The sequence below is a fragment of the Tachyglossus aculeatus genome, chromosome 4, assembly GCF_015852505.1.
Source record: "Tachyglossus aculeatus isolate mTacAcu1 chromosome 4, mTacAcu1.pri, whole genome shotgun sequence".
NCBI lineage: Eukaryota > Metazoa > Chordata > Mammalia > Monotremata > Tachyglossidae > Tachyglossus > Tachyglossus aculeatus.
Genome location: NC_052069.1, coordinates 30,583,163 through 30,609,070, shown reverse-complemented (window position 1 = coordinate 30,609,070; position 25,908 = coordinate 30,583,163). Strand labels below are relative to the sequence as shown.

The 25,908-nt window shown below is 44.0% G+C and overlaps 1 protein-coding gene across 1 annotated transcript in view; it reads right to left on the bottom strand.

The window, feature by feature from the left end:
• GIPC2 (GIPC PDZ domain containing family member 2) overlaps positions 1–25,908 on the bottom strand; it is a 96,895-nt gene that overhangs the window by 25,822 nt on the left and 45,165 nt on the right. The window contains exon 6 of the mRNA XM_038745611.1: positions 9,662–9,842. Coding sequence (XP_038601539.1) covers positions 9,662–9,842 — 181 coding nt within the window. The remainder of the gene's footprint in view (positions 1–9,661; positions 9,843–25,908) is intronic.

Below are 25,908 nucleotides of genomic sequence, written 5' to 3'. Positions count from 1 at the left end.
GTGTGTGTGTGTGTGTGTGTGTGCGCGCGTGCGTATGTGATATATGTATAGTTTTTTTAATTCAGAAAAATAATTGGATTTTTTAATATTTTGAATAACTCCCCTCAGCATCAACTATGCACTTGGCTGTCTACCCCTTAAGCAATTTGATAGTCACTCTAGCCTCACAGTACTTATGCAGGCATTCTTATACTCTACTATTTCCCCTACCCCTAATCTACTTTAATGTATGTCTCCCCCTTTAGACTGTAAACTCCCTGAGGGCCAGGATTGTGCCTACCACTGGTTGCTTGGCCTTAGAATCTGAAATTAGTAGGCTAGGTTCCTAAGGAAAGCTCCAGGGTTTCCCAGCTGTGATTGGCTGAAACAACCAAGTTGTTAACATGCTTGGGATTCTGCTTCTAGGATTTCAATGCTACAGCAGAGTCATGTATTGTTGAGATAAAAATCTCGTGGTTATGAAGCAGGTATTCAGCATTCGGTGAATTAAAGCCAGAATACCATGAATTCCCAAGTCACAGGCTTACCTAGTGATTTGGGATTTTGGCACCACCCTATTGGTTGAGATAGTAATTGGCTTTACTTCACCATACTTCACTCTCCACATTTATTTCAGACTTTCTACTGCACTCATGGGTTTCCTAATCTTCTGGTTACAAAATATAACAAGAGTATATGCAGGGAAAAATTTATCAAATTTACTTAAAGCAAAAAGGTTGGCCTATTGGCCAACGAATGTGCAACTCCACCCCAAGACTGTCTTGTGTTATTCTGTCGAGTCATTTCCGACCCATAGTGACTCCATGGACACAGCTCTCCTAGAATGCCCCACCTCCATCTGCAATCGTTCTGGTAGTGTATCCATAGAGTTTTCTTGGTAACTATAAAGAAGTGGTTTTCCATTGCCTTCTTCCACGCAGTAAAATTGAGACACCACCTTCGACTCTCTCCCTTTTCACTACTGCCCAGCATGGGTGAGTTTTAACTTGCAGCAGATTGCCTTCCAATCCCTAGCCACTGCCCAATCTAGGAATGGAATGGGTATGTCTCTGCTTGACTCTCCCTCCCTTAACCGAGACTGTTAGATTACTGGATACTCCCCAAGTGTGATCCTAAGAGGGGCCCTCAGGATTAAAGTAGCTATTTTCCAGTACATTCTAAAGTTCATTCTTCCCACATGGAGTTATTCATTTACTACCTTATGATCAAAGATTAGCTGGGTGGAGGGGGGGAAGTGTTGAATTTTTAACAACACTACTGTGTTCGTCAGCAGCATCCTGCAACTGCAATAGTAATAATAATCATAGAGAAGGAGCGTGGCTTAGCGGGAAGAGCACGGGCTTGGGAGTCAGAGGTCGTGGGTTCTAATCCCGACTCTGCCACTTGTCAGCTGTATGACCTTGGGCAAGTTACTTAACTTCTCTGTGCCTTGGTTACCTCATCTGTAAAATGGGGATGAAGACTGTGAGCCCTACGTGGGACAACTGATTACCTTGTATGTACCCCAGCGCTTAGAACAGTGCTTGGCACACAGTAAGCGCTTAGCAAATACCAACATTATTATTATTATTAATAACAATCTTCCTTATCCTCTTTTTCCTTCATTCATTCAATCATTTATTGAACATTTACTGTGTGCAGAGCACTGTAGTAAGTGCTTGGGAGAGTACAATACAACAATAAACTGACACATCTACAGTTTCTGCCCATGAAAAGCAGCGTGGCTCAGTGGAAAGAGCCCAGGCTTTGGAGTCAGAGGTCAGGGGTTCAAATCCCGGCTCTGCCAACTGTCAGCTGTGTGACTTTCGGGAAATCACTTAACTTCTTTGTGTCTCAGTGACCTCATCTGTAAAATGGGGATTAAGACTGTAAGCCCCCCGTGGGATAACCTGATCACCTTGTAACCTCCCTAGTGCTTAGAACAGTGCTTTGCACATAGTAAGCGCTTAATAAATGCTATCATCATCATCATCATCATCATCACAATGAGCTTACAGTCTAGATAGGGAGAGACAGACATTAATACAAATTACATTTGTGTACATAAGTGCTGGGGTGCTGGGAGCAAGAGGAAAGGGGGGCTTAGTCAGGGAAGGCCTCTTGGAGGAGATGTGACTTCAATAATACTTTGAAGGTGGGAAGAATAAGTTTCTATTGGATTCGAGGAGGGAGAGGCAGGATGCGGGTGAGGGGTTGGCGGCAAGATAGATGAGATCAAGGCACAGTGAGAAGGTTAGCATTAGAGGAGGGAAGTGTTCAGGCTGGGCTGTAGTAGGAGAGTAGTGAGGTGAGGTAGGAAGGGACAAGGTGATTGAATGCTTTAAATCCAATGATAAGGAGTCTTTTGTTTGATGTAAAGGTGGATGGGCAACCACTAGAGTTTTTGAGAACTGGGGAAACATGTCCTGAATGTTTTTGTAGAAAAATAATAATAATAATAATGATGATGGAATTTATTAAGTGCTTACTATGTGCAAAGCACTGTTCTAAAAATGAACCGAGAAGCAGAGTACTGGAGTGGGGAGAGACTGGAGGCTCGGAGGTCAGCAAGGAAGTTGATGCAGTAGTCCAAGCGGGATAGGATGAGTGATTGTATTAACATGGTAGCAGTTTGGATGGAGAGGAAAGGGAGGATTTTATCGATGTTTTGAAGGAGGAACTGATGGGATTTAAAAACAATAATAATAATAATAGTAATAATAATGGTATTTGTTAAGCACTTACTATGTGCAAGGCACTGTTCTAAGCGCTGGCATTGTTAGTGATGGATTGAATATGTGGGTTGAGTGAGAGAGATGAGTCAAGGATAACATCAAGGTTACAGGATTGTGAGACAGGAAGGATGGTGGTGCCTTCTACGGTGATGGGAGAGTAAGGGGAGGACAGGGTGTGGGACAGAAGATAAGGAGTTCTGTTTTGGACACGTTAATCTTGATGTGATGGAAGGGCATCCAAGAAGAGATGTCTTGAAGGCAGGAGGAAATTCGAGACTGCGGAGAGGGAGAGAGATCAGGAGTGGAGATGTAGATTTGGGCGTTATATGTATCGAGGTGGTAGTTGAAGCCCTGGGAGCAAATGAATTCTCCAAAGGAGTGAGTGTAGATGGAGAATAGAAGGGGACCCAGAAATGAACCTTGAGGAGCCCCCACAGTTAGGGGGTGGGAAGCAGAGGAGGAGCCCATGAAAGAGACTGAGAATGTGAGGTCAGAGAGATAAGAGGAGAACCAGGAGAGGACTGTGTCAGTGAAGCCAGGGTGGGATAATGTTTCCAGGAGAAGGGGGTGGTCCACAGTGTCAAAGGCAGCTGAGAGGTCAAGGGGGATTAGGATGGAGTAGAGGCCATTTGATTTGGCAAGAAGGAGATCATTGGTGACCTTCGAGAGGGTGGTTTCTGTGCAGTGAAGGGGACAGAAACCAGATTGAAGGGGGTCAAGGAAAAAATTGGAGGAGAGGAATTTGAGACAGCAGGTGTAGACAACTCGCTCAAGGAGTTTGGAGAGGAATGGTATGGTAGGAAGCAGATGGAGCGATTAACTCAAGGGAGCTGTGGGGTCAAGGGAGGGGTTCTTTTAGGATACAAAAGACATGGACATGTTTGAAGGCAGTGGAAAAGAAGACACTGGAGAGTGAACAGTTGAAGATGGCTTTTAGGTAGGGAAGAAGGAAGGGAGCAAGTGTTTTGTTAAGGTGCGAAGGAATGGAGTCAGATGTGCGCAGGTGCTGGGGGTGGATTTTGAGAGGAATCAGGAAAGATGGGAGAATTGAATCAATCAATCATATTTATTGAGCGCTTACTGTATGCAGAGCCCTGTACTAAGCGCTTGGGAAGTACAAATTGACAACACATAGAGAGGGAACAGGACGGGGGGAAGGACTGAGATGGGGCCGGGGAGCTTTTAGGGAGCTCACATCTGATAATGTCAATTCTGTTGATGAAATAGGTGGCCAGGTCACTGGGGGCAAGAGATTGGGGAGGCAGGGGGACAGGGGGTCTGAGGAGGGAGTTAAATATCTGGAACAACTGGCGAGGGCAATGGGCATTTGTGTCAATAAGGGTGGAGAAATAATTTTGCCGGGAAGACGAGAGGGCAGAGTTAAAGCACTCAAGGATAAACTTCCAGTGGATGAAGTTGGCCTGGTAGACATAAAGAAAAGAAATGGGGAAAACAAATTCCCAGTCTATTCTAAATCTTCAGAGTCCATTTTGAAAATCAATCTTTCCTTTCTGTGGCTTGCCTGACTTTTGAAAAGTAAACATATCTGGCTTGCACCTTTACTTCTTAAAACCTGGGTGGGTTTAATGATATTTCAAAAATGAAAACAGGAGCCTATAACTTGAAAGCATTCAGGAAAGAATAAGTATCTAGGCTCCTTATAGAAGCTTTACCAAATCCTTAAGGATCTCAAGCTGAGTTAATGGTTTTCTGCTAACAAATGGCCTGCTGGGAAACCAAGCCATTAAAGCCAGCATAGTAAGAGACCTTAAAAAAGGGTGCAATAGGCAGGATTAATACACCAGCTTTGCAGAACTTATCTAGCAACCTTCGCATGAAGCAAAAACTCCTATCAGCTTCAGAGCTCTCCATCACCTGGCCCCCTTTTACCTCACCTCCCTTCTCTCCTTCTACAGCCCAGCCCGCACACTCCATTACTCTGCCGCTAACCTCCTCCTTGTGCCTCATTCTCGCCTATCCCACCGTCAACCCCTGGCCCATGTCCTACCCCTGGCCTGGAATGCCCTCCCTCCACACATCTGGCAAACTAACTCTCTTACTCCCCTCAAAGCCCTACTAAGAGCTCTCTTCCAGGAGACCTTCCCAGACTAGCCCCCCCTTTTCTTCTGCTCCTCCTCCCCTCCCCATTGCCTCTACTCCCTCCCTCTGCTCTACCTCCTTCCCCTGCCCACAGCACTTGTACATACTTGTACATATTTATTACTCTATTTTATGAATGATGTGTATATAGCTATAATTCTATTTATCTATTCTGATGGTATTGACGCCTGTCTTCTTGTTTTGTTTCATTGTCTGTCTCCCCCTTCTAGACTGTGAGCCCATTGTTGGGTAGGGACTGCCTCTATACGTTGCCGATTTGTACTTCCCAAGCGCTTAGTACAGTGATCTGCACACAGTAAGCGTTCGATAAATATGATTGATTGATTGAATGAATGAATGTTTCAAGAAGTGGCCTCACTTATCAGCAACGGCAGGAGGGAGAAAGGAAGTGTGCTATACCCTTCAGAATAATCTCAGAGAAATTCCACTGCTAATTTGATAAGGACTGGGAAGTTGGCCATTTGCTCATGGCTAGGAGTAGGAAAATATCACATCAGAATGCAGCTGACTAGAACTGACCCAGATGGAGAATAAGCCATTTAAAACATGCATAAAATAATCCATTAAGTGGAAATGTTTCCCACAAAAAGTGTCAGTAGAATTTCAGCCAACACAGGATATCCTGAGAACATGTTTGGCAGGACCCTTTTCCCGCCTGCCTGAAATGAACTGTGGCCACCCAGATGCGACACCGATAAAACACGGTCTGGGGACCTCGAACAGATTCCCGCCTCCACTCTCATCAGCCATGCTGCCCTCACCATTGGCCTTCAACCGGTGCGAGTCATGAGTGTGGTCACTCCAAGCTCTGCTCACCTTTCCATCTGATTTCGATCCCTCAGAATCAAATCAGTCAGCACATAAACCCCAGAAACAAGCAGTGCTGCATCACCTTACTGGAGACACAATAGCAACGCTGAGTCCAGGTTAGGATTGTTCCACAGGTGGAGGAGGGAGCAATGAATCTAGTCAATCTCTCAGTGCTGTCTTAGAACAGATCTTCCAGGACTGGTTCTTTTTATAGTATTTGTTAAGTGCTTACTATGTGCCAGTCACTGTTCTAATTGCTGGGGTAGATACCTTGGGTAAGCCACTTAACTTCTCTGTGCCTTAGTTCCCTCATCTGTAAAATGGGGATTAAGACTGTGAGCCCCACGTGGGACAGGGACTATGTCCAACCTGATTATCTATCCCAGCACTAAGAATAGTGCCTGACACATAGAAAGCGCTTAACAAATACTATTGTTATTCTTATTGTTATATTATATTATATTATTATATTATTATTATGGACACAGTCCATGTCCCACAGATGGCTCACAATTGTTAATCCCCATTTTACAGATGAGGTGACTGAAGCACAAAGATGTTAAGTGACTTGCCCAAGGTCACACGCCAGACAAGTGGCAGAGCCAGAACTAGAACCTACATCCTCCCAGGCCTGTGCTCTATTCACTAGGCCATACTGCTCCCCAACCACCCCAACACTTGGCCATCTTCAGGTCCCACAACATCAGCCATCAAAGGTCATAAAGAAACACAATGTCTTTACCACTATCCCCCTGGAACCCATGGAGAAAATGACCTGAACAAGCTAGAGAGAAGAGAGAATCATCATCCGGCCTTGTGATAAGCTGACATCATGGAAAGTATTTGCCTTATAAGGTCAGGTTGACAGCAACTTTCCTTTAAACAAGAGGGTCCATGAGGAATCAGGGGGATGGGGGGGGGGGGGGGGAGGAAACAGACATAATAAAGGTATAAAAAAAATTTTAAATGAAAGCATGGGAAACAGCAGTGGTTGAGGCAAGTGAAGGAAACACAGAAATGGCTCGCTATTGGTTTTGCTGAGATTATGTACAAAACAGAGGCGACTAAAAGGACAATAGATCACCCTAGCTCTCTGACCCTATCCTCATCCCTACTTATCCAATCTACAGTGATAATTACACCTTGCTATTTCATAAAGAGGCACTGAGACAGACACCTGTGCTGTCTGTCTCCCTGGGGGCTCTCTAAGGGACTTGATCCTCTGCACAACTACTAAGCTAGCAGCCCCAGCTCCTTTCAGAGACAAATTTAACCAGGTTCAAGTTCTGTGCTACGCAATAGCAGCTGGAGTATCTCCAACAGCAGCCCCTGTTGTGATGTACGGTACAGTGCTCTGCACATACTAAGCACTCAATAAATACAATTGATTGATTGATTGATCCGGTCTTCACAAAGCTCTCCCTCCCACAGGCTACCCACATTGACTGCGGTATTTCTGCCCAATAGCAGAAAATCTGGAATAGCAGGTAAAAAGTTTTCAGGCCAGAAAAATGTTGATCTTTCCAATGTCTCTAAACCCGGCTAACATTCCAGGGTAGAATGGTCAAACCTCCGACCTTCTCAGCGATGAGGAACCAGGCTGAAAGATGGCACACAAATAAAGTATTTTTAACCGGTGATCGGTGGTGGGGAGGGAGGGAGAGTTAGGAATATAAGCCATAGGGATCCCTCCCTGATGGGCTACCATTGGCCATGATGTCCACCCTAAGAAAATACAGGCCAAAATCAGTGTCCTTCCACACAAACACTGTTGGGGAGAGAGGGGACGGGGAGGGGGCAGCTGTCAAAGCTCGGCTAGAAAGTTTCCCTTCATGAGGAGGCCTCTCGGGGTTTGAAAAACAGATGGATTCCAACTGCCCTGCCAAGCAGAGTAAGCACAGCTGCCGTCCCAAAGTGGAAGCTCTCATTTTCCCTCATTCCACACTACTGTATTCTAACTGCCAGTCCGAGCTCCAGTCAGACTGGAGCCAGCATTTAGGACCAGGAAAAATAAGCAGTTACCTAGGACCAGTACATTTTTTAAAGGGACTCAAATTTGCGGGGAGGGCGATCATTTATCCTCTTAAAACCATGTGTCACCACCCTATCCAGGGGCTGCCTCTAAAATAGTTGTGGGCAGGGAGTGTGTCTGTTTAATGTTATAGTGCATTCTCCCAAGCACTTGGTACAGTGCTCTGCACACAGTAAGGGCTTGCTCAATAAGTACGACTGAATGAATAAAATTGCCTCAGCGTGGCAGGGGCTAACAAAGCAGCACCAGGCAAACACCATTTCCCAGCCCCAGGCTGTCAGAGTGGGTAAGAAGCAGCATGGCTCAGTGGAAAGAGCAAGGGCTTGGGAGTCAGAGGTCATGGGTTCTAATCCCAGCTCTGCCACTTATCTGTTGTGTGACTTTGGGCAAGTCACTTAACTTCTCTGTGCCTCAGTTACCTCCTCTGTAAAATGAGGATGAAGACTGTGAGCTCCACGTGGGACAACCTGATTACCTTGTATCTCCCCCAGTGCTTAGAAGAGTGCTTTGCACATAGCGCTTAACGGATACCATCATTATTATTATTTTAATTGTTAATGACAAATAATTGATTTGTAAGTGCTTATTTTGTGTCAAAACACTGGCCTTAGACTAGTGTAGTTTGTGAGCCTCTCAGAGTGTTCACAATAATAATAATAATAACGGTGGTTTTTGTTAAGCAATTACTATGTGCCCAGCACTGTTCTAAGTGCTGGGTAAATACAAGGTTATCGGGTTGTCCCACATGGGGCACACAGTCTTAATCCCCATTTTACAGATGAGGTAATTGAAGGACAGAGAAGTTAAGTGACTTCTTGGAGAAGCAGCGTGGCTCAGTGGAAAGAGCACGGGCTTTGGAGTCAGAGGTCAGGGGTTCGAATCCCGGCTCTGCCAAATGTCTGCTGTGTGACCTTGGGCAAGTCACTTAACTTCTCTGAGCTTCAGTTACCTCATCTGTAAAATGGGGATTGACTGTGAGCCCCACATGGGACAACTTAATCACCTTGTATCCTCCCCAGCGCTTAGAACTGTGCTTTGCACATAGTAAGCACTTAACAAATGCCATAAAAAAGTGACTTGTCCAAGGTCACACAGCAGACAATGGCAGAGCCAGGATTAGAACCCATGACCTCTGACTTCCAAACCAGTGCACTCTCCGCTAGGCCACGCTGCTTCTCAACCTAATAAGGGAGAGCACATATATTATGTTCATTTTACAAATATGTAAACTGAGACCCAGAGACGTTAAGTGACTTGGCCATGGTCACCCAGCAGGCCAGTGACTGAACTGGGACCTGAGCCAAGATGTCCCAGCCAGCACCCTGTGTTCTTTCCATTGGGCCACACCACGGAGTAGGGAGGAGGGAGAAGAGATACTCTTTTTTGGTACACTCCCAACAGCCTAGTACAGTGCTCTGCACAAAGTAAATGGTCAATAAGCACTATTCATTGTCTGATACAGTAGAACTACTAGTTATGTCAGTTTACACTACTTTACACCACTTTACACCAATTCCTCTCCCCAGAGAAATGCAGGTTTAACTAGCTCCACTTCTGATGCCAGGGCAGAAACAGGCATGAAGAAGGACAAACAATAATTACCATATTGGGAGCTATCTGCAACTGGGTTGGGAGTTTGTTTGCAATGGAATATTCACACTTATCCAGGTCCTTGGAAGTTATTAGAAAAGAGTCAAGTCCAATCAAAAACATTCCTTCTCAGGGGAACAAAAATGAATGGCATATTCCCTTTTTGGGCTGAATCAATTTATCATATTTAGAACAATGTGAACTCCTCAATTCCCTGATCCCTTTCAGCAGTATAATTTTTATAGGGGACATCTACCACACCTCTTTTCATTCCGCTGAGTCTTCTACCACCTATGTGGAATTTGGTTGACTATGGCTGATTTATTTGATAAAAAAGTTCATAATACTATCAAACTTATTTGAATAATTATTGTTAATAAGGTAAGAAACTTACCAAATGCCTTCTTTGGTTCTATCAGCTTCAGGGTAAACGTCTGATCCTTTTCCAGTTCCTTTAAAATCTTAGCAACTTCAAAATGCCGAAGCCCCACAATACTTTTTCCATTAATCGAATCTATGTGATCCCCCTCACAGATTGTTTTGGTAGCATCAACAAGGCTACCCTCTCTAATTCTCTGTCAAAAAAAAAAAGTAACAGAATTGGATAATATGATTTCTCATACATATGTGCCACAATACACAAGCAAAAAGTCAAGGTAGTCAAAGATGCATTTGTTCATCTACTGTAATTAAAAATAGGACTTATAATAATAATAATGGCATTTATTAAGTGCTTACTATGTGCAAAGCACTGTTCTAAGCGCTGGGGAAGCTACAAGGTGATCAGTTTGTCTCACGTGGGGCTCACAGTCTTAATCCCCATTTTACAGATGAGGTAACTGAGGCTCAGAGAAGTGAAGTGACTTGCCCAAGGTCACACAGCAGACATGTGGTGGAGTCGGGATTCAAACCCATGACCTCTGACTCCAAAGCCCGTGCTCTTTCCACTGAGCCATGCTGCTTTTCATTCAGCAAGGGAGTAACTGAAATCCTAAAGTGCTATTGTCTTACTAATCTAAAAAGTATCTAAACCATTATACTTCATGCTAAATGATAAGAAGCAAATAGTCTAAAACTATGCATTCAAATATGGGTTAATTTATGCATGTACACACACACACACACACACACACACATATTTCTTATCCTCCTTCCTCTCCTACTTACTGCAGAATGAGTTTAGGAGGGTAACATCAAGATGACGGCTTCAACTATCACCTCTATGCAGAAGATACCCAAATCTACACCTCCTCCCCTGTTCTCTCTCCCGCCCTCCAGGCTCGTTATCTCCTCCTGCCTTCAGGACATCTCCACCTGGATGTCCTCCCACCACCTAAAACTCAACATGTCCAAGACTGAGCTCCTTATCCTCCCTCCCAAACCCTGTCCTCTCCCTGACTTTCCCGTCACTGTGGTCGACACTACCACCCTTCCTGTCTCAAAAACCCACAACCTTGGTGTAACCCTTGACTCCATTTTTCATTCACCCCACTTCTTCAATCCGTCACCAAAACCTGCCGGTCTCACCTTCACAACATCACCAAAATCTGCCCTTTCCTCTCCATCCAAACCGCTACCTTGTTAGTACAATCACTTGACCTATCCCGTCTGGATTACTGTGTCAGCATCCTTTCTGATCTCCCAACCTCCCGTCTCTCCCCGCTTCAGTGTATACTTCACCCTGCTGCTCGAATTATCTTTCTACAGAACCGCTGTGGGCAAGTCACCCCCTCCTCAAAAATCTCCAGTGGGCCTATCAACCTTCGTATCAAGCAAAAATTCCTCACTATTGGCTTCAAAGCTCCCCATCACTTTGCCCCCTCATACCTCACCTCCCTTCTCTCCTCCTACAGCCCGGCCCACACACTCCACTCCTCTGGTGCTAACCTCCTCACTGTGCCTCCTTCTCGCCTGTCCTGCTGTCGACCCCTGGCCCACGTCCTACCTCTGGCCTGGAATGCCCTCCCTCCTCACATCCACCAAACTAGCACACTTCCCCCCTTCAAAGCCTTACTGAAAGCTCACCACCTCCAAGAATCCTTTCCAGACTGAGTCCCCCATTTCCTCTGCTCCTCCTCTCCTCCCCATCACCCCTACTCCCTCCCTCTACTCTACCCCCCACCCCACAACACTTGTGTGTATATGTACATATTCATTATTCTATTTATTTTATTAATGATGTGTATATAACTATAATTCTATTTATTTATATTGATGCTATTGATGCCTTTCTACTTGTTTTGTTGCCTGCCTCCCCACTTCTAGACTGTGAGCCCGTTGTTACAGTGCTCTGCACACAGTAAGCGCTCAATAAATACGATTGAATGAATGAATAAATGTTGGGTAAGGATTGTCTCTGTTGCTGAACTGTACTTTTCAAGCGCTTAGTACAGTGCTCTGCACACAGTACATGGTCAATAAATCTGACTGACTGAATGAATGAATAATCTGATTCAATTCATTCATTTATTCAATCGTATTTGTTGAGAGCTTACTGTGTGCAGAGCACTGTACTAAGCGCTTGGGAAGTACAAGTTGGCAACATATAGAGATGGTCCTCGTATTTGGTGAATTCTCCAAGATTGATCATTTAGAGATGGCTTTACAAAGCAATTATTCCCTTCTCAAGTCTACAAAGGCTTGATTTCAGCATTCTTAATGAAGGGGGGAAGAAAAGGTGGGAGAGGGTTCTGCTCCCTCCATCCCAGGGCCCTCTCCCATCACCTGGCCTCCTCAAAGACCAACCATTTGCCCGCAATTTTCCTGGAGCTGGAAGCCCCCCACCTACCCACCATGCCCACAGCAAGGAAGAGGCCCATGGGGTTTTGCAGGAAAGCGAGGGAAAAGACACCAAGCAGACTCTCCCAACTCCCCCACACCCACTACCACCACTACCTCCCTGGAGACCACTCACTTATCTCCAATTTTCCTGAAGCTGGAAGCTTGGGTCCTGAACGAGTGGGACTCAGCTCAAACTCAACCATCATTACTATTATTATTATTATATATCAGAAATTACTTAACTCTTGGCTTCAGTGCTTTCCATCAGTTGACTCCCTCTTTCCTGTTTGCCCTCTTCTCTGCCCAACTGGTATTCTTTGCTCTTCTAACAACAATAATAATAATAATAATAATAATGGTATTTGTTAAGTGCTTACTATGTGCCAAGCACTATTCTATGCGCTGAGGTAGATCCAAAGTAATCAGGTTGGACACAGCCCCTGTCCCACATGGGGCTCACAGTCGCAATTCCCGTTTTACAGATAAGGTAACTGAGGCACAGAGGAGTTAAGTGACTTGCCCAAGGTCACACAGCAGACAAGTTGTAGAGTCTGCATTAGAACCCACAACCTCTGACTCCCTCTTGTCACACAACCTTTTGTCACTAGGAGATGTAGCTCTTCTCAAGCTAACCAGCTAATTTTACCTTGCTCTAGACTCTCCTGCCTCTGACTCACTGATCTGATTTTTTCCATCTTCCTCAGCTTAACCAGACCACATTTTTCTCCTCTTTCTCCCCTCTCCTAAAATGTCACCACCTCCAGGAGACATTTCTGATTAGTCACCCATTAGCCTCCTCAGCACTCACAGTAGTTTTCTATCTCTTCACTCTTAATTATGGTATTTTTGCCACTTTCTTTCCACTGTCTCCCTCATTAGATTTTAAGGTCCTTGAGAACAGGGATTCATATGTTTTGCTTTTTTTGTAGGTTCTCCATGAGACTAGAAAAATGCTCTGCCTACAGTAAGTCCTCAGCAACTATTAAAGAGGCCCTTCAGATTGTCAAGAAGAGACACAATTACATGGGCCTAGAGTATAACAGTGCTTACTTGGGAAACTAACTAGCTAGAGTAGCCTTGCGCCTAACAGGCTGGATTAGATGATAACAGACTACCCCCATTTTGCTGTTGAGGAAGCTGAGGTGCAGAAAGGTCAAGTGACTTGTCCAAGGTCACACAGCAGGCTGGTGGCCGACCTCAGACTTGAGCCTAGGTTCTCTGGCATCCAGACCAACACTCTTCCACTATATCAGACGTTCCACAATTGTAAATACTCCAAGACAAAAATGTGTGAACTTTACTTACTATTCTTTAATGTACTTTACAGTTGTAGAAAGTTTAGAGGACCTAGCTGAAATCAACATTACACCTGAGCCGTACTGTTTTCTTATCTTTCCTAGAGGGGTTTGTATGATGTCATGTACCAGCAAGGTACATTTTACATATGTCCTCCATGTTACTGTCCCCAAAATGCTCTTTGAACAAAAACCTATCCTTTAAATACTGTAAAAATGTTTTTTCCGTCAGTCATTCTTTCCAAATCCCTAATCATTATAGCATTTTTCCATGACACTATTAAAATCTTGGAAATGGAGCTTTGTAATGACTGTGAAAACAGCTTGATGGGTATTTATTATTTACACTGGTTCTAAAGCTAAGAAAACCAGAACAATGCCTAGAACACTAAAATCAAATTATAAACCTAGAGAAGCCCTATTTAATAAATCATAACATGGGCTATGTGCCTCTGTCAACAGGCTCTTGAGTTACATTTGGTTACTAATAACAATAATAATAATAATGGCATTTGTTAAGCACTTATGTGCAAAGTACTCTTCTAAGTGCTGGGGGGACACAAGGTGATCAGGCTGTCCCACATGGTGCTCACAGTCTTAATCGCCATTTTACAGATGAGGTAACTGAGGCCCAGAGAAGTTAAGTGACATGCCCAAAGTCACACAGCTGACAATTGGCGGAGCCGGCATTTGAACCCATGACCTCTGACTACCAATCCCGTGCTCTTTCCACTGAGTCATGCTACTTAATGACTCATAGAAAAATAAACAAAGCCAAATGATGCAAAGGTTCAGACAGAAGGAAAAATGACTGATGAAATATAAGTTTTATCCAAATTACCACTTGGTTGCTGAGATAATGCCTTATTTTTTAAAAAATTGGCTTTAGGGTACTATAGGTAAATGGAAAAACGGCAGAAAACTAAGTCAAAATTAGTGGCACCTGCCTACCAAAGTGGTCATTCATCTTAAGCTTTGAAAAAGATGTTTTCTTCTTCCTTCAAGCCTTCAAGTGTGATGCTCGAAAGGGAGATGGTAATGAGAGAAAGGAGAATAAACCTTCTCTCTCCATGTCTTGGACTGTGAGCACCATGTGGGACAGGAACTGTGTTCGTTGGGATTATTTAGTATACACCCCAGTGCTTAACACAATGCTTGGCAAACAGTAGGCATAATTTCTGTAATTCAGCTAAACAGTATTCACTCACATGCACAAGAACAAACTGGAAGGAATATTTGTATTCATGAAATGAGCGGTGTGTAATCAAAGAAATGAACCACGTATAATCAATTGGTCAATGGTATTTAATGAGCGCTTGTGTACGTATATGTATTCATGAAATGAGTGGTGTGTAAATCAAAGAAATGAGCCAAGTATAATCAATTGGTCAATGGTATTTAATGAGCGTTTGTGTACAAAGCACTGTACTAAGTGCTTGGAAAAGCACAATACAATTGGGCTGGTAGACATGATCCATACCCATAAGGATTTTACAGTCTAGAGGGGGAGTCAGAAATGAAAATAAATTACTGATATGGGAAATGGCAGAGTGTAGGAATATGTACACAAGGGCTGTGGGACTGAGGGTGGGATGTTTAGTGGGTGGCATTCATTCATTCATTCAATCATATTTATTGAGCACTTACTGTGTGCAGAGCACTGTATGAACCGCTTGGGAGGTACAAGTTGACAACATATAGAGATGGTCCCTACCCAACAGTGGGCTCACAGTCTAAAAGGGGGAGACAGACAACAAAACAAAACATGTGGACAGGTGTCAAGTTGTCAGAACAAATAGAAATAAAGCTAGCTGCACATCATTAACAAAATAAATAGAATAGTAAATATGTACATGTAAAATTAGCTAATAAATCTGTACAAACATATAAACAGGTGCTATGGGCAGGGGAAGGAGGTAGGGCAGGGGGATGGGGAGGAGGAGAGGAAAAAGGGGGCTCAGTCTGGGAAGGCCTCTTGGAGGAGGTGAGCTCTCAGGAGGGCTTTGAAGGGAAGAAGATGTGTGGAGGGAGGGTCAGGGGGAGGACGTGGGCCGGGGGTCGATGTGAGATGAATATCGAGTGCTTACATGGCCAAGTGCATAGGCAATGCAGAGAGAAGGGTGAAGAGGGGAAATGAGGGCTTAGTCAGGAGACGTGACTTTATGAAGGCCTTGAAAATGGGAAGAGTACTGGTCTGTTGTATATAATAATTTTGGTATTTGTTAAGCACTTACTATGTGCCAAGCACTGTTCTAAGCGCTGGGGTAGATACAAGGTAATCACGTTGTCCCACGTGGGGCTCACAGTCTTAATCCCCATTTTACAGATAACTGAGGCCCAGAGAAGTGAAGTGATTTGCCCAAGGTAACACAGCAGAGAAGTGGCGGAGTTGGGATTAGAACCCATGACCATCAGAACTCCTCACCCTGGGCTTCAAGGCTGTCCATCACCTCGCCCCCTCCTACCTCACCTCCCTTCTCTCCTTCTCCAGCCCACCCCGCACCCTCAGCTCCTCCACCGCTAATCTCCTCACCGTACCTCGTTCTTGCCTGTCCCGCCATCGACCCCCGGCCCACGTCATCCCCCGGGCCTGGAATGCCCTCCCTCTGCCCATCTGCCAAGCTAGATCTCTTCCTCCCTTCAAGGCCCTACTGAGAGCTCACCTCCTCCAGGAGGCCTTCCCAGACTGAGCCCCTTCCTTCCCCTCCCCCTCGTCCCCCTCTCCCTTCCCCACAGCACCTGTATATATGTATAAATGTTTGTACATATTTATTACTCTATTTATTTTACTTGTACATATCTATTCTATTTATTTTATTTTGTTAATATGTTTGGTTTTGTTCTCTGTCTCCCCCTTTTAGACTGTGAGCCCACTGCTGGGTAGGGACTGTCTCTATATGTTACCAACTTGTACTTCCCAAGCGCTTAGTACAGTGCTCTGCACACAGTAAGTGCTCAATAAATACAATTGACGATGATGATGATCAGATTCCCAGGCCCGTGCTCTATCCACTACACCGAAGCGGGAAAGAGTTTTAGGACCGAGCGGGGAACATAGGCAAAGCATCGATGGCAAGAAAGACAAGATCAGTGAGTAGATGGCACATTGCTATTCAAACTGGTGCAGCTACACTGGCCCAGCAGAGGCTCCTGGAGTCATGCAGTCGACCAAGGACTTGGGACAGTGAGTACAAAAGTGTGACTCAATCAATCAATTGTATTTATTGAGCGCTTAGAGAGTACGATATAAGCAGTGTGGCCTTGAGGATAGAGCACGGGCCTAGGAGCCAGAAAGATCTGGGTCCTAATCCCGGCTCCACCCTTGTCTTCTGTGTGACCTTGGGCAAGTCACTTAACTCCTCTGTGCCTCAGTTCCCTCATCTGTAAAATGGGGATTAGAACTGTAAGCCCTATGTGGGACAGGGAATATGTCCAACCTGATTAGTTTAGTGCTTAGAAGAATTCCTGGCACATAGAAAGTGCTTAACAAAGACCATAATTATCATTATTATTATTATTGACATATTCCCTTCCCACAACAGTTTATGGACACGATCACTTCCCTCAAGCAACATCCTGACATGCAGGAGAGACTCAAAAAGAATTTATGGTTAGGAGGGAGGAAAAGAGAAATGCACATGACCAAATGCTAAAATAATGGCGTGGGTAAGATATGGACAGAAATGCCAAGGAAGGTTGAGGGTATTTAAGTGCTGTGGGATGCTAAAGTGCTGAAGTGACAGTTGGTATATTAACTGGGGCCTCCTGAAAGAGTTTTGAAGATGGGGACTGCAGTGGGCGGGACGAGAACAAGGGGTTGGTGGTGGGAATCACCCGAACAAGCTACAATCAGTAGTTATCTTGAGTGTTGTTGTATTCATTCATTCATTCAATCATAATTACTGAGCACTTATTCATTTGTTCATTCAATCGTATTTACTGAGTGCTTACTGTGTGCAGAGCACTGTATTAACCACTTGGGAAGTACAAGTTGGCAACATATAGAGACAGTCCCTATCCAACAACAGGCTCACTTATTATGTGCACAGCACTATACTAAGCCCTTGGGAGAGTACAATATAACAACAAATAGATTCATTCATTCAGTTGTATTTATGGAGCACTTACTGTGTGCAGAGCACTGTACTAAGCGCTTGGGAAGTACAAATTGGCAACATAAAGATATGGTCCCTGCCCAACAATGGGCTCACAGTCTAGAAGGGGGAGACAGACAACAAAACAAAACAAGTAGACAGGTAAATAGATACATTCCTGCCCAAAACAAGTTTACAATCTAGAGACTGTCTAAAGTTGTACTGTACTCTCTCAAGTGCTTAGTACAGTGCTCTGCATACAGTAATACAATCACTCATCCTAACCCACCTGGATTACTGGATCAGCCTCCTTGCTGACCTCGCAGCCTACTCCAGTCCATGCGTCACTCTGCTGCCCAGATCATTTTTTACAAAAACATTCAGAACATGTCACTCCACTCCTCAAAAAACTCCAGTGGTTACCCATCCACTTCATCATCATCAATCGTATTTATTGAGCGCTTACTGTGTGCAGAGCACTGTACTAAGCGCTTGGAAAGTACAAGTTGGCAACATTATAGAGACAGTCCCTACCCAACAGTGGGCTCACAGTCTAAAAGGGGGAGACAGAGAACAAAACCAAACATACTAACAAAATAAAATAAATAGAATAGATATGTACAAGTAAAATAAATAAATAAATAAATAAATAAATAAATAGAGTAACAAATACGTACAAACATATGTACATATATACAGGTGCTGTGGGGAAGGGAAGGAGGTAAGATGGGGGGGATGGGGGGGTTGGAGAGGGGGACAAGGGGGAGAGGAAGGAAGGGGCTCAGTCTGGGAAGGCCTCCTGCATCAAACAAAAATTCTTCACCATTGGCTGTAAAGCACTCCACCACCATGCCCCCTCCTACCTCACCTCACTACTCTCCTTCTACAACCCAGCTGCATACACTTTGCTCCTCTAATACTAATCTTCTCATTGTGCCTCATTCTCCCTTAATTAGCTACAGACCCTTAGCCCACGACCTGCCTTTGGCTTGGAACGCCCTCCCTCCTCAAATGTGACAGACAAATATTCTCCCCACCTTCAAAGCCTTATTGAAGACATATCTCCTCCAAGATGCCTTCCCAGGCTAAGGCCCACCTGCCTTTCCTCTTCTCCCACTCCCCTCTGTGTCGCCCTGATTTGCTCTTTTTGCTCTTTCCACCCCTCACCCCCAGCCCCATAGCACTTTCGCACATATCTGTAATATATTTAATTGTATTCATGTCTGTCTCCCCACTCTAGACTGTAAACTCGTTGTGGGCAGGGAATGTGTACATTTATTGTTGTATTATACTCTCCCGAGCACTTAGTACAATGTTCTGCACACAGTAAGCACTCAGTACCTATAACTGAATGAATTAAAAACCACAGTAGCAAGCTAGGATGTAGTGGAAAAAGAGGGGGGATAAGTAGGAGACAGTTGATTGAGTGTTTTAAAGTCAGTTGTCAAGAGTTTCTGCTTTATGCAGAGGAAGGGGACCCACTGGCGATTTTTGAGGAGTGGGGAGATGAATGCAGAAGCAGATTTTAGAAAAACGATCCTGAAAATGGAGGGAAGTATGGAATGGAAGAGGATGGGACTGGAAAGGAGTGAGACTGGAAACAGGGAGAGCAGTGAGAAGGCTGATGGAGCAAGTACCTGCATTAATGGGAATGTGTCTGTTTATTGTCATATTATACTCTCCCAAGCACTTAGTACAGTGATCTGTACGTGGAAAGCCCTCAGTAAATACTAATGAATTGAAGTGAACTAATGTGGTGGGCGTTTGGCTGGAAAGGAAGAGGAGACTCTTGGAAATGAATTACAGGACAAAAAGACAGGATTTTTTAAATGGTATTTGTTAAGTGCTTAACATGTGACAGTCACTGTACTAAGCACTGGGATAGATACAAGCTAATTAGGTTGGACTCAGTCCATGTCCTGTATTATTACTATTATTATTATTATTATTATTGGGCCTCCAGTCTTAATCCCCATTTTACAGATGAAGTAACTGAGGCACAAAGAAGTTAAGTGACTTGCCCAAGGTCGCACAACAGAAAAGTGTCAGAGAGGGGATTGGAACACAAGTCCTCTCACTCCCAGGCGTATACTCTATCCACTAGGCCACACTGCTTCTCTATTTGGCATTTGGCAACAGACAGAATAGAGAGATTGAAAGAGAGGAAGGAGACAATCAATCAATGGTATTTATTGAGTGTTTACTGTGTGCAGAGCACTGTACTAAATGCTTGGGAGAGTACAATACAACACAGTTGGTAGAAATGTTCCCTGCCCAGAATAAGTTTATATTCTAGAGGACAAGCTTATAGCCCAGAGGATAATAAAGATAAGGAAAATAACCATGTTGTGGGTTTGAGAGGTTGTGGGGGGATCGTGATGTGCCAACTGTGATATAGGCAAATTAGTTGGAGAAAAGGATTTGGGAGCAGAGTTCATTCATCCATTCATTCAATCGTATTTATTGAGCGCTTACTGTGTGCAGAGCACTGTACTAAGTGCTTGGGAAGTACAAGTTGGCAACATATAGAGACGGTCCCTACCCAAAATCGGGCTCACAGTCTAGAATGGGGAGACAGACAACAAAACAAAACATATTAATAAAATAGAGTAAATATGTACAAATAAAATAGAGTAATCTATACATACAAACATATATACATATATACAGGTGTTGTGGGGAGGGGAAGGAGGTAAGGCGAGTGGGATGGGGAGGGGGAGGTGGGGGAGAGGAAGGAGGGGGCTCAGTCTGGGAAGGCCTCCTGGAGGAGGTGAGCTCTCAGTAGGGCTTTGAAGGGAGGAAGAGAGCTAGCTTGGTGGATGTGCAGAGGGAGGGCATTCCAGGCCAGGGGGAGAAAGTGGGCAGGGGGTTGATGGGGGGACGGGCAAGAACGAGGCACAGTGAGGAGATTAGCGGCAGAGGAGCGGAGGGTGCAGGCTGGGCTGAGTTGAGAAGGAGTCTGAGAAAGATTGGCCACAGAGTGAGAGAAGCAAAGGTAATTTTGCCTGTAAAATCAAGGGTATATAGAACTTCCAGGAGAAGAGAATGATTTACAGTGTCAAAGGCAGCTGAGAGGAGAATTAGGGCACAGTTAAGTTCATTAGGTGATCTTGGGGACTGAATTCTCAATGGCGAGCAAGGGGGAGGAATTCAAATGGTAGAGGGTCAAAAAGGTAGTTAGAAGAGAGTAAGTGAAGGTACGCAACTCTTTAAAGGAGTCTGGACAGGAATGGAAAAAAAGAGGGTGGGCCAAAATGTGGATAGGCTGTGGGATCCAGAGAAAATAATTTTAGGAAAGTGAGATGTGGGAAAGTTTGAAAAGAGCCTTTGCAAGGGGAAGGAACTGTGAGCTCATCAGGGGCAGGGGATGTGTCTACCAACTCTGTTGTATTGTATTCGGTCAGTCAGTCAGTCAGTCATATTTACTGAGCCCTTACTATGTGTGGAGCACTGTACTAAGTGCTTGGGCGAGTACAATATAACAATATAACAGAAACATTCCCTGCCCACGAGTTTACAGTCTAGAGGGGGAGCAGACATTAGTATAAATAAATAAAATTGCAAATACGTACTCTCCCAAGCGTTTCGTAGAATGCTCTGCACACAACAAATAGCTCTGCACACAGTAAGCGCTCCATAAATATGATTGACTGACTGACTCAGCCATTCCCAGGCAGGCCACGTAATGCCTCTTTGACTATGTTCCTTCTCAATTGTGCAGTGACATTTTGGGAGTAGCAGAGCAGCTACTGGGAAAGTACAGCAATCCTCCTCCTCAGCCTACCCTAGTCCCAGCAGCAATAAGGCTTCCATGAGAGTGTATGCTTCTTACAAACAGTGAACATATCCCGTACTTCTATTACACTTCCCAAACATTTAGTTCAGTGCATTCAATTCAAAGAACTAATGGCTTTTGTTGAGCAACTGTTGTGTGCAGCATACTATTCTAGCACTTAGGAGAGTACAATAGAGTTGGAAGACATGATTCTTGCCTTCGAGGAGCTGACAATCCCTGCTCGGCTACTTGTCTGCTGTGTAACCTTGGGCAAGTCACTTCACTTCTCTGGGCCTCAGTTAGCTTATCTGGAAAATGGGGACTGTGAGCCCCATGTGGGACAGGGACTGTGTCCACCCTGATTAGCTTGTCTCTACCCCATCGTTTAAAACAGTGCTTGACAGCGCTTCACAAATACCGTTATTATCAGGGGCTCACTGACAATAACACCATTATTTTGGTGTTTCCTGTTTCCTGTTTCAGCAACCCAGCAGGGGGTTGGAGACAGCACTGCAGCACCAGGCCTCCAAAGCAGTGAACCTATTATACCGGTTAGACCCCCGACCTTCCCACTCCCAAAGCCACCACAAAGGTCAACAGACTCAGGATACCCAAGTTAGGGTGGGCTGCTGAGTCAGTCAGTTAATCGTCAGTTGCATTTATTGGGCGTTTCCTGTGTGCTTGAATGATTCTGTTCAGCCACTGACCAGGCTGTACAATGAATGATCTCAGGACACTGGACACCCTTAGCTGGAGGAATAGAAATGGAGAGGCAACATGGCATAGTGCATAGAGCATGGGCCTGGGAGTTCAAAGGTCATGACTTGTCTGCTGTGTGACCTTGGGCAAGTCACCTCACTTCTCTGGGCCTCAGTTCCCTCATCTATAAAATGGGGATTAAGACTGTGAGTCCCATGTGGGACAGGGACTGTCCAACCAAAGTTTGCCTGTCTCCACCCCAACGCTTAGTATGGTGCCTGGCATGTAAGCATGTAACAAATTATTATTAGTAGTAGTATATTTAAATTAGTAAAAAAAGTAAATTTTAATTTAATTAGTAAATTAGTAAGTTTTCTGCCAGATTTGAGATCCTCTTAGAGAAATGAAAAGGGGACACTGCCAAGTTGCACATCTCCATGTGAACTGGTTAACCATGAACTCAGGGAATTCCAGAGAATCATACCCACCGTTCCCCTGAATCACAACATCTGTGCCTAACCTCACACTCTTGAGTACGGTAAAATGTCATTTTTTTTCCCTTATTCTTATGGAACTTGTTCGAGGGCTGTACTAAGGGGTGGGTTATCTAGTAGATCATTAAATTGGACACAGTCCCTGTCCCACATGGGGCTCACAGTCTAAGTAGCCTAAGTAGAAGAGAGTAGGAGTTAATCCCCATTTTGCAGATGAAGGATCTCAGCCAGAGAGAAGTTAAGTGGTCTGCCCAAGGTCACACAGCTGACAAGTGGCAGAGCCGGAATTAGAACCCAGGTCCTCTGACTCCTGGGCCTGTACTCTTTCCACTAGGCCTCGCTGCTTCTCCTAGCAAGAAGACAAAGCATTAGGGAGGTTAATACACAGACTGAAATCCAAGAGGGCAACCACCCCTGTTTCTTCCAAACAATGTCATCTCTGCCAAGGGATAAAATCCTGGCACGGTTGGACTACTGATGTGATTCACTAAAGCCATTTTTTATGTTCTGGCAATGAGTTCTCTAAATCTTTGTTTTCATTTGTCAGCTCCCAAAAATGACTGTCTCTTCTTATTCTTGGAATTTGCAGATTCCCTTTCAGGGATTTGAATTTGCTGTCTGGGCTCTTTACACTGCCCACTTTGTTCCAGAGAGGCAGGAAAGATATTGTTATTTTACTGAGATCATTCCATTTTTTTAAAGTTCACATTTCTTTGTTCTCGCATGTGAAAGCTCGTCGACTTGGGTGAACCAAATCAGTTGCAGTGCTTTCCCCTTTGCTGGGCCAGGCTTCCTTCCCTCCCCCAGTCTATTTAGAGCTCAACTATTGAACTGCTCTCTGCCCTCATGAGTGGCTCCTTTCTTCCCTTTCCTCCAGTCTTTGCTTCACTTCTCCGCCTCTCCCTATAGCTCTGCCAAGCAAATTTAAAGGCAAATAACCTCTGAGCCTACTGTGTGTTCCCAGGCAACTTTGAGCCTGGTTTTCACTCAATCCTACCCACAGGTGGAAAAAAAATCACAACTCATGCTCCCCTTTCCTCCTCCACTGCGACTTCCTCCTAGCTGCACGGGAGAGAATCCAAGGAGGGAAAGATGAGATACTTCTGGGACGGGGCTTTGAGACAGGCACATACTTTACAGGGCATAAAAAAAATCAAGAATGAAGCATTCACTTCCGGCAGCTCCCCAAGCCCTTTAAAGGCAACGTCCACAAACGTTAATGAATGTTTGCATCCATGACACCATTTTCAAGCCCCCTCCTTCTGGCACTTTTAAGGAGACATTGCTGCTTGACTCGTGTCCTGCCCTGGATTATCCCACATGACTTTCGGACCACAAGGATTTTCCATTTGATCAACAACTCTTAATTCAGCCAACAGTCATCTCTGCTTTTGTGTGTGCTATCAATAGGAATTATGCCAGCTGGAAGCTTTTTGATAAAAATTTAGCTCTCATAGTCAATTAGTCTATTATTACTTTTGTTGCACTTAGGTATTGGTATGCTGGGGCCTTATTTAAAAAAAAACTAGTTTCCAACTATAACAGGACTACAAAATTGAGCAAAATTCCACATGACACAACAAAAACACAAGCCAGGAACGTGGTCAATGCATGGTCATCGCACACTACTTCACTTCACCATCCATACAATATGAAGTTCTTATTCAAGACCTTTCTCCTTTGCTCCAGGAACAGAGACTCATCCATGAAAGTGAGACTCATCCATGAAAGTTTTCACGGAAGAGGAGATCTTTGCAGACAGATAAAAAAAAAAACAAAGGAAAGAAAGGCTCTGCTAAACAGATGACAGACAACAGGGAAAAAATCCAACAAGAATAAAGCAGAAAGATATGAAGTGAGCAGCTAGAGATACAGGAAAAGCAATAAGGCAAATGGAAGAAATTACTGGAAGAATAATCGAGAGTTGGAATGGAACTTGGGTAAGCTCCTTATGGGCAGGAAATGTGTCTGTTATACTGTTATACTCTACTCTCCCAAGTGCTTTGTATAGTGCTCTGCACTCAGTAAGTGCTCAATAAATTTGATTGATTGATTATTCAAGTGGTCCAACCCCCTGCTTCCAGAAAGGTAAACCATCTAAAACAGAAGGATATTTGTTATTTTCTTAAATATCCCCAGGGTATCTGTCTGCTCCATAGTCTCCCAATGGAATATCAATAAACTCAAAAAGGGTTGGATAAATTAATGGATAAGAAGTTCCTCTAGACTGTAAACTCCTTGTGGGGAGGGACTGTATCTAATCTTCTCTAGGCTAAACAGCCCTAATTCCCCCTTTTCATAGGGCCTATTTTCCACCCTTAGATTATTTTAGTCTCTCTTTCCTGAGCCTTCAGCTTTTTAAATATCTGCCTTGTATTAAACTCCCTTATGTCATATTGCCAACTTCAATTTCAATCTTTTCTTATCTTGTTTTTGTAGAGGGCTTTAAATGTATTGTTTGCATCTGCCCCTATTCAATTTTATGGTATCTTTGAAGGATTGGTTTTTGGAAAATTTGTCTAATTTTTTTTAAATTCAACTCCTGCTTTCCAAAGTTTTAGGTACCCCATCCAATTCAGTGGCAACTGCATATCTGTTGAGCATCATCTTGCATTCTTCATCTATGGCATCAATTCAGTTTTGAATAAAATCCTGTAAACCAACACTAAATACACGTCTCCAGTTTGATATCAGTCCACTTAAGGCTTCACTTTGCTTGTGACCTTCAAGCCAGCTATGCATCTAATAGTAACATGGTCAAAGTCACCCTTTGTTAATTTGTAAATGAAACTATCATTACTATCAGGATGTAAGGTTATCATGATAGCCTTTCAAAGTTGTAGGCTGATTGAACTATTTCTTTTTCTTGGTCTATATGATCTGCCACTTCCAGAAGGAGACCAGAAGTTTGACCTGCAAAATTTAACCTGGTGGTTTCTTTCTGGTGTTCACCCCACCCTCCGCCCCAAAGCACTTACACACATACCCATAATTTATTGTACTATCAGCCTCCTCCTGTAGACTGTAAGCTCCTTGCGGACAGGGAACTCTGTTGTATTGCACTCTCCCAAGCACACAGTAGGAACTCAGTAAATTCCACTGATTGATTTATTGATTGATAGTATTTGACATTCTTCAAGGTAACCTCAAACTTCATCCTTTTTTAAGATATTTGTTATGCCTTTACTCTGTGCCAGGCACTGTACTAAGTGCTGGGGTAGATACAAGCTAATCAGGTTGGACACAGTCCATCCCCATTTTACAGATGAGGTAACTGAGGCACAGAAAAGTTAAGTTCATTCATTCATTCATTCAAATAATCGCATTTACTGAGAACTTACTATGTGCAGAGTATTGTACTAAGCGCTTGGAAAGTACAATGCAGCAACAGAGACAATCCCTACCCAACAACGGGCTCACATTCTAGAAGGGGGAGACAACAAAACAAAACAAGTAGACAGACATCAATAGCATCAGAATAGATAAATAGTATTATAGATATA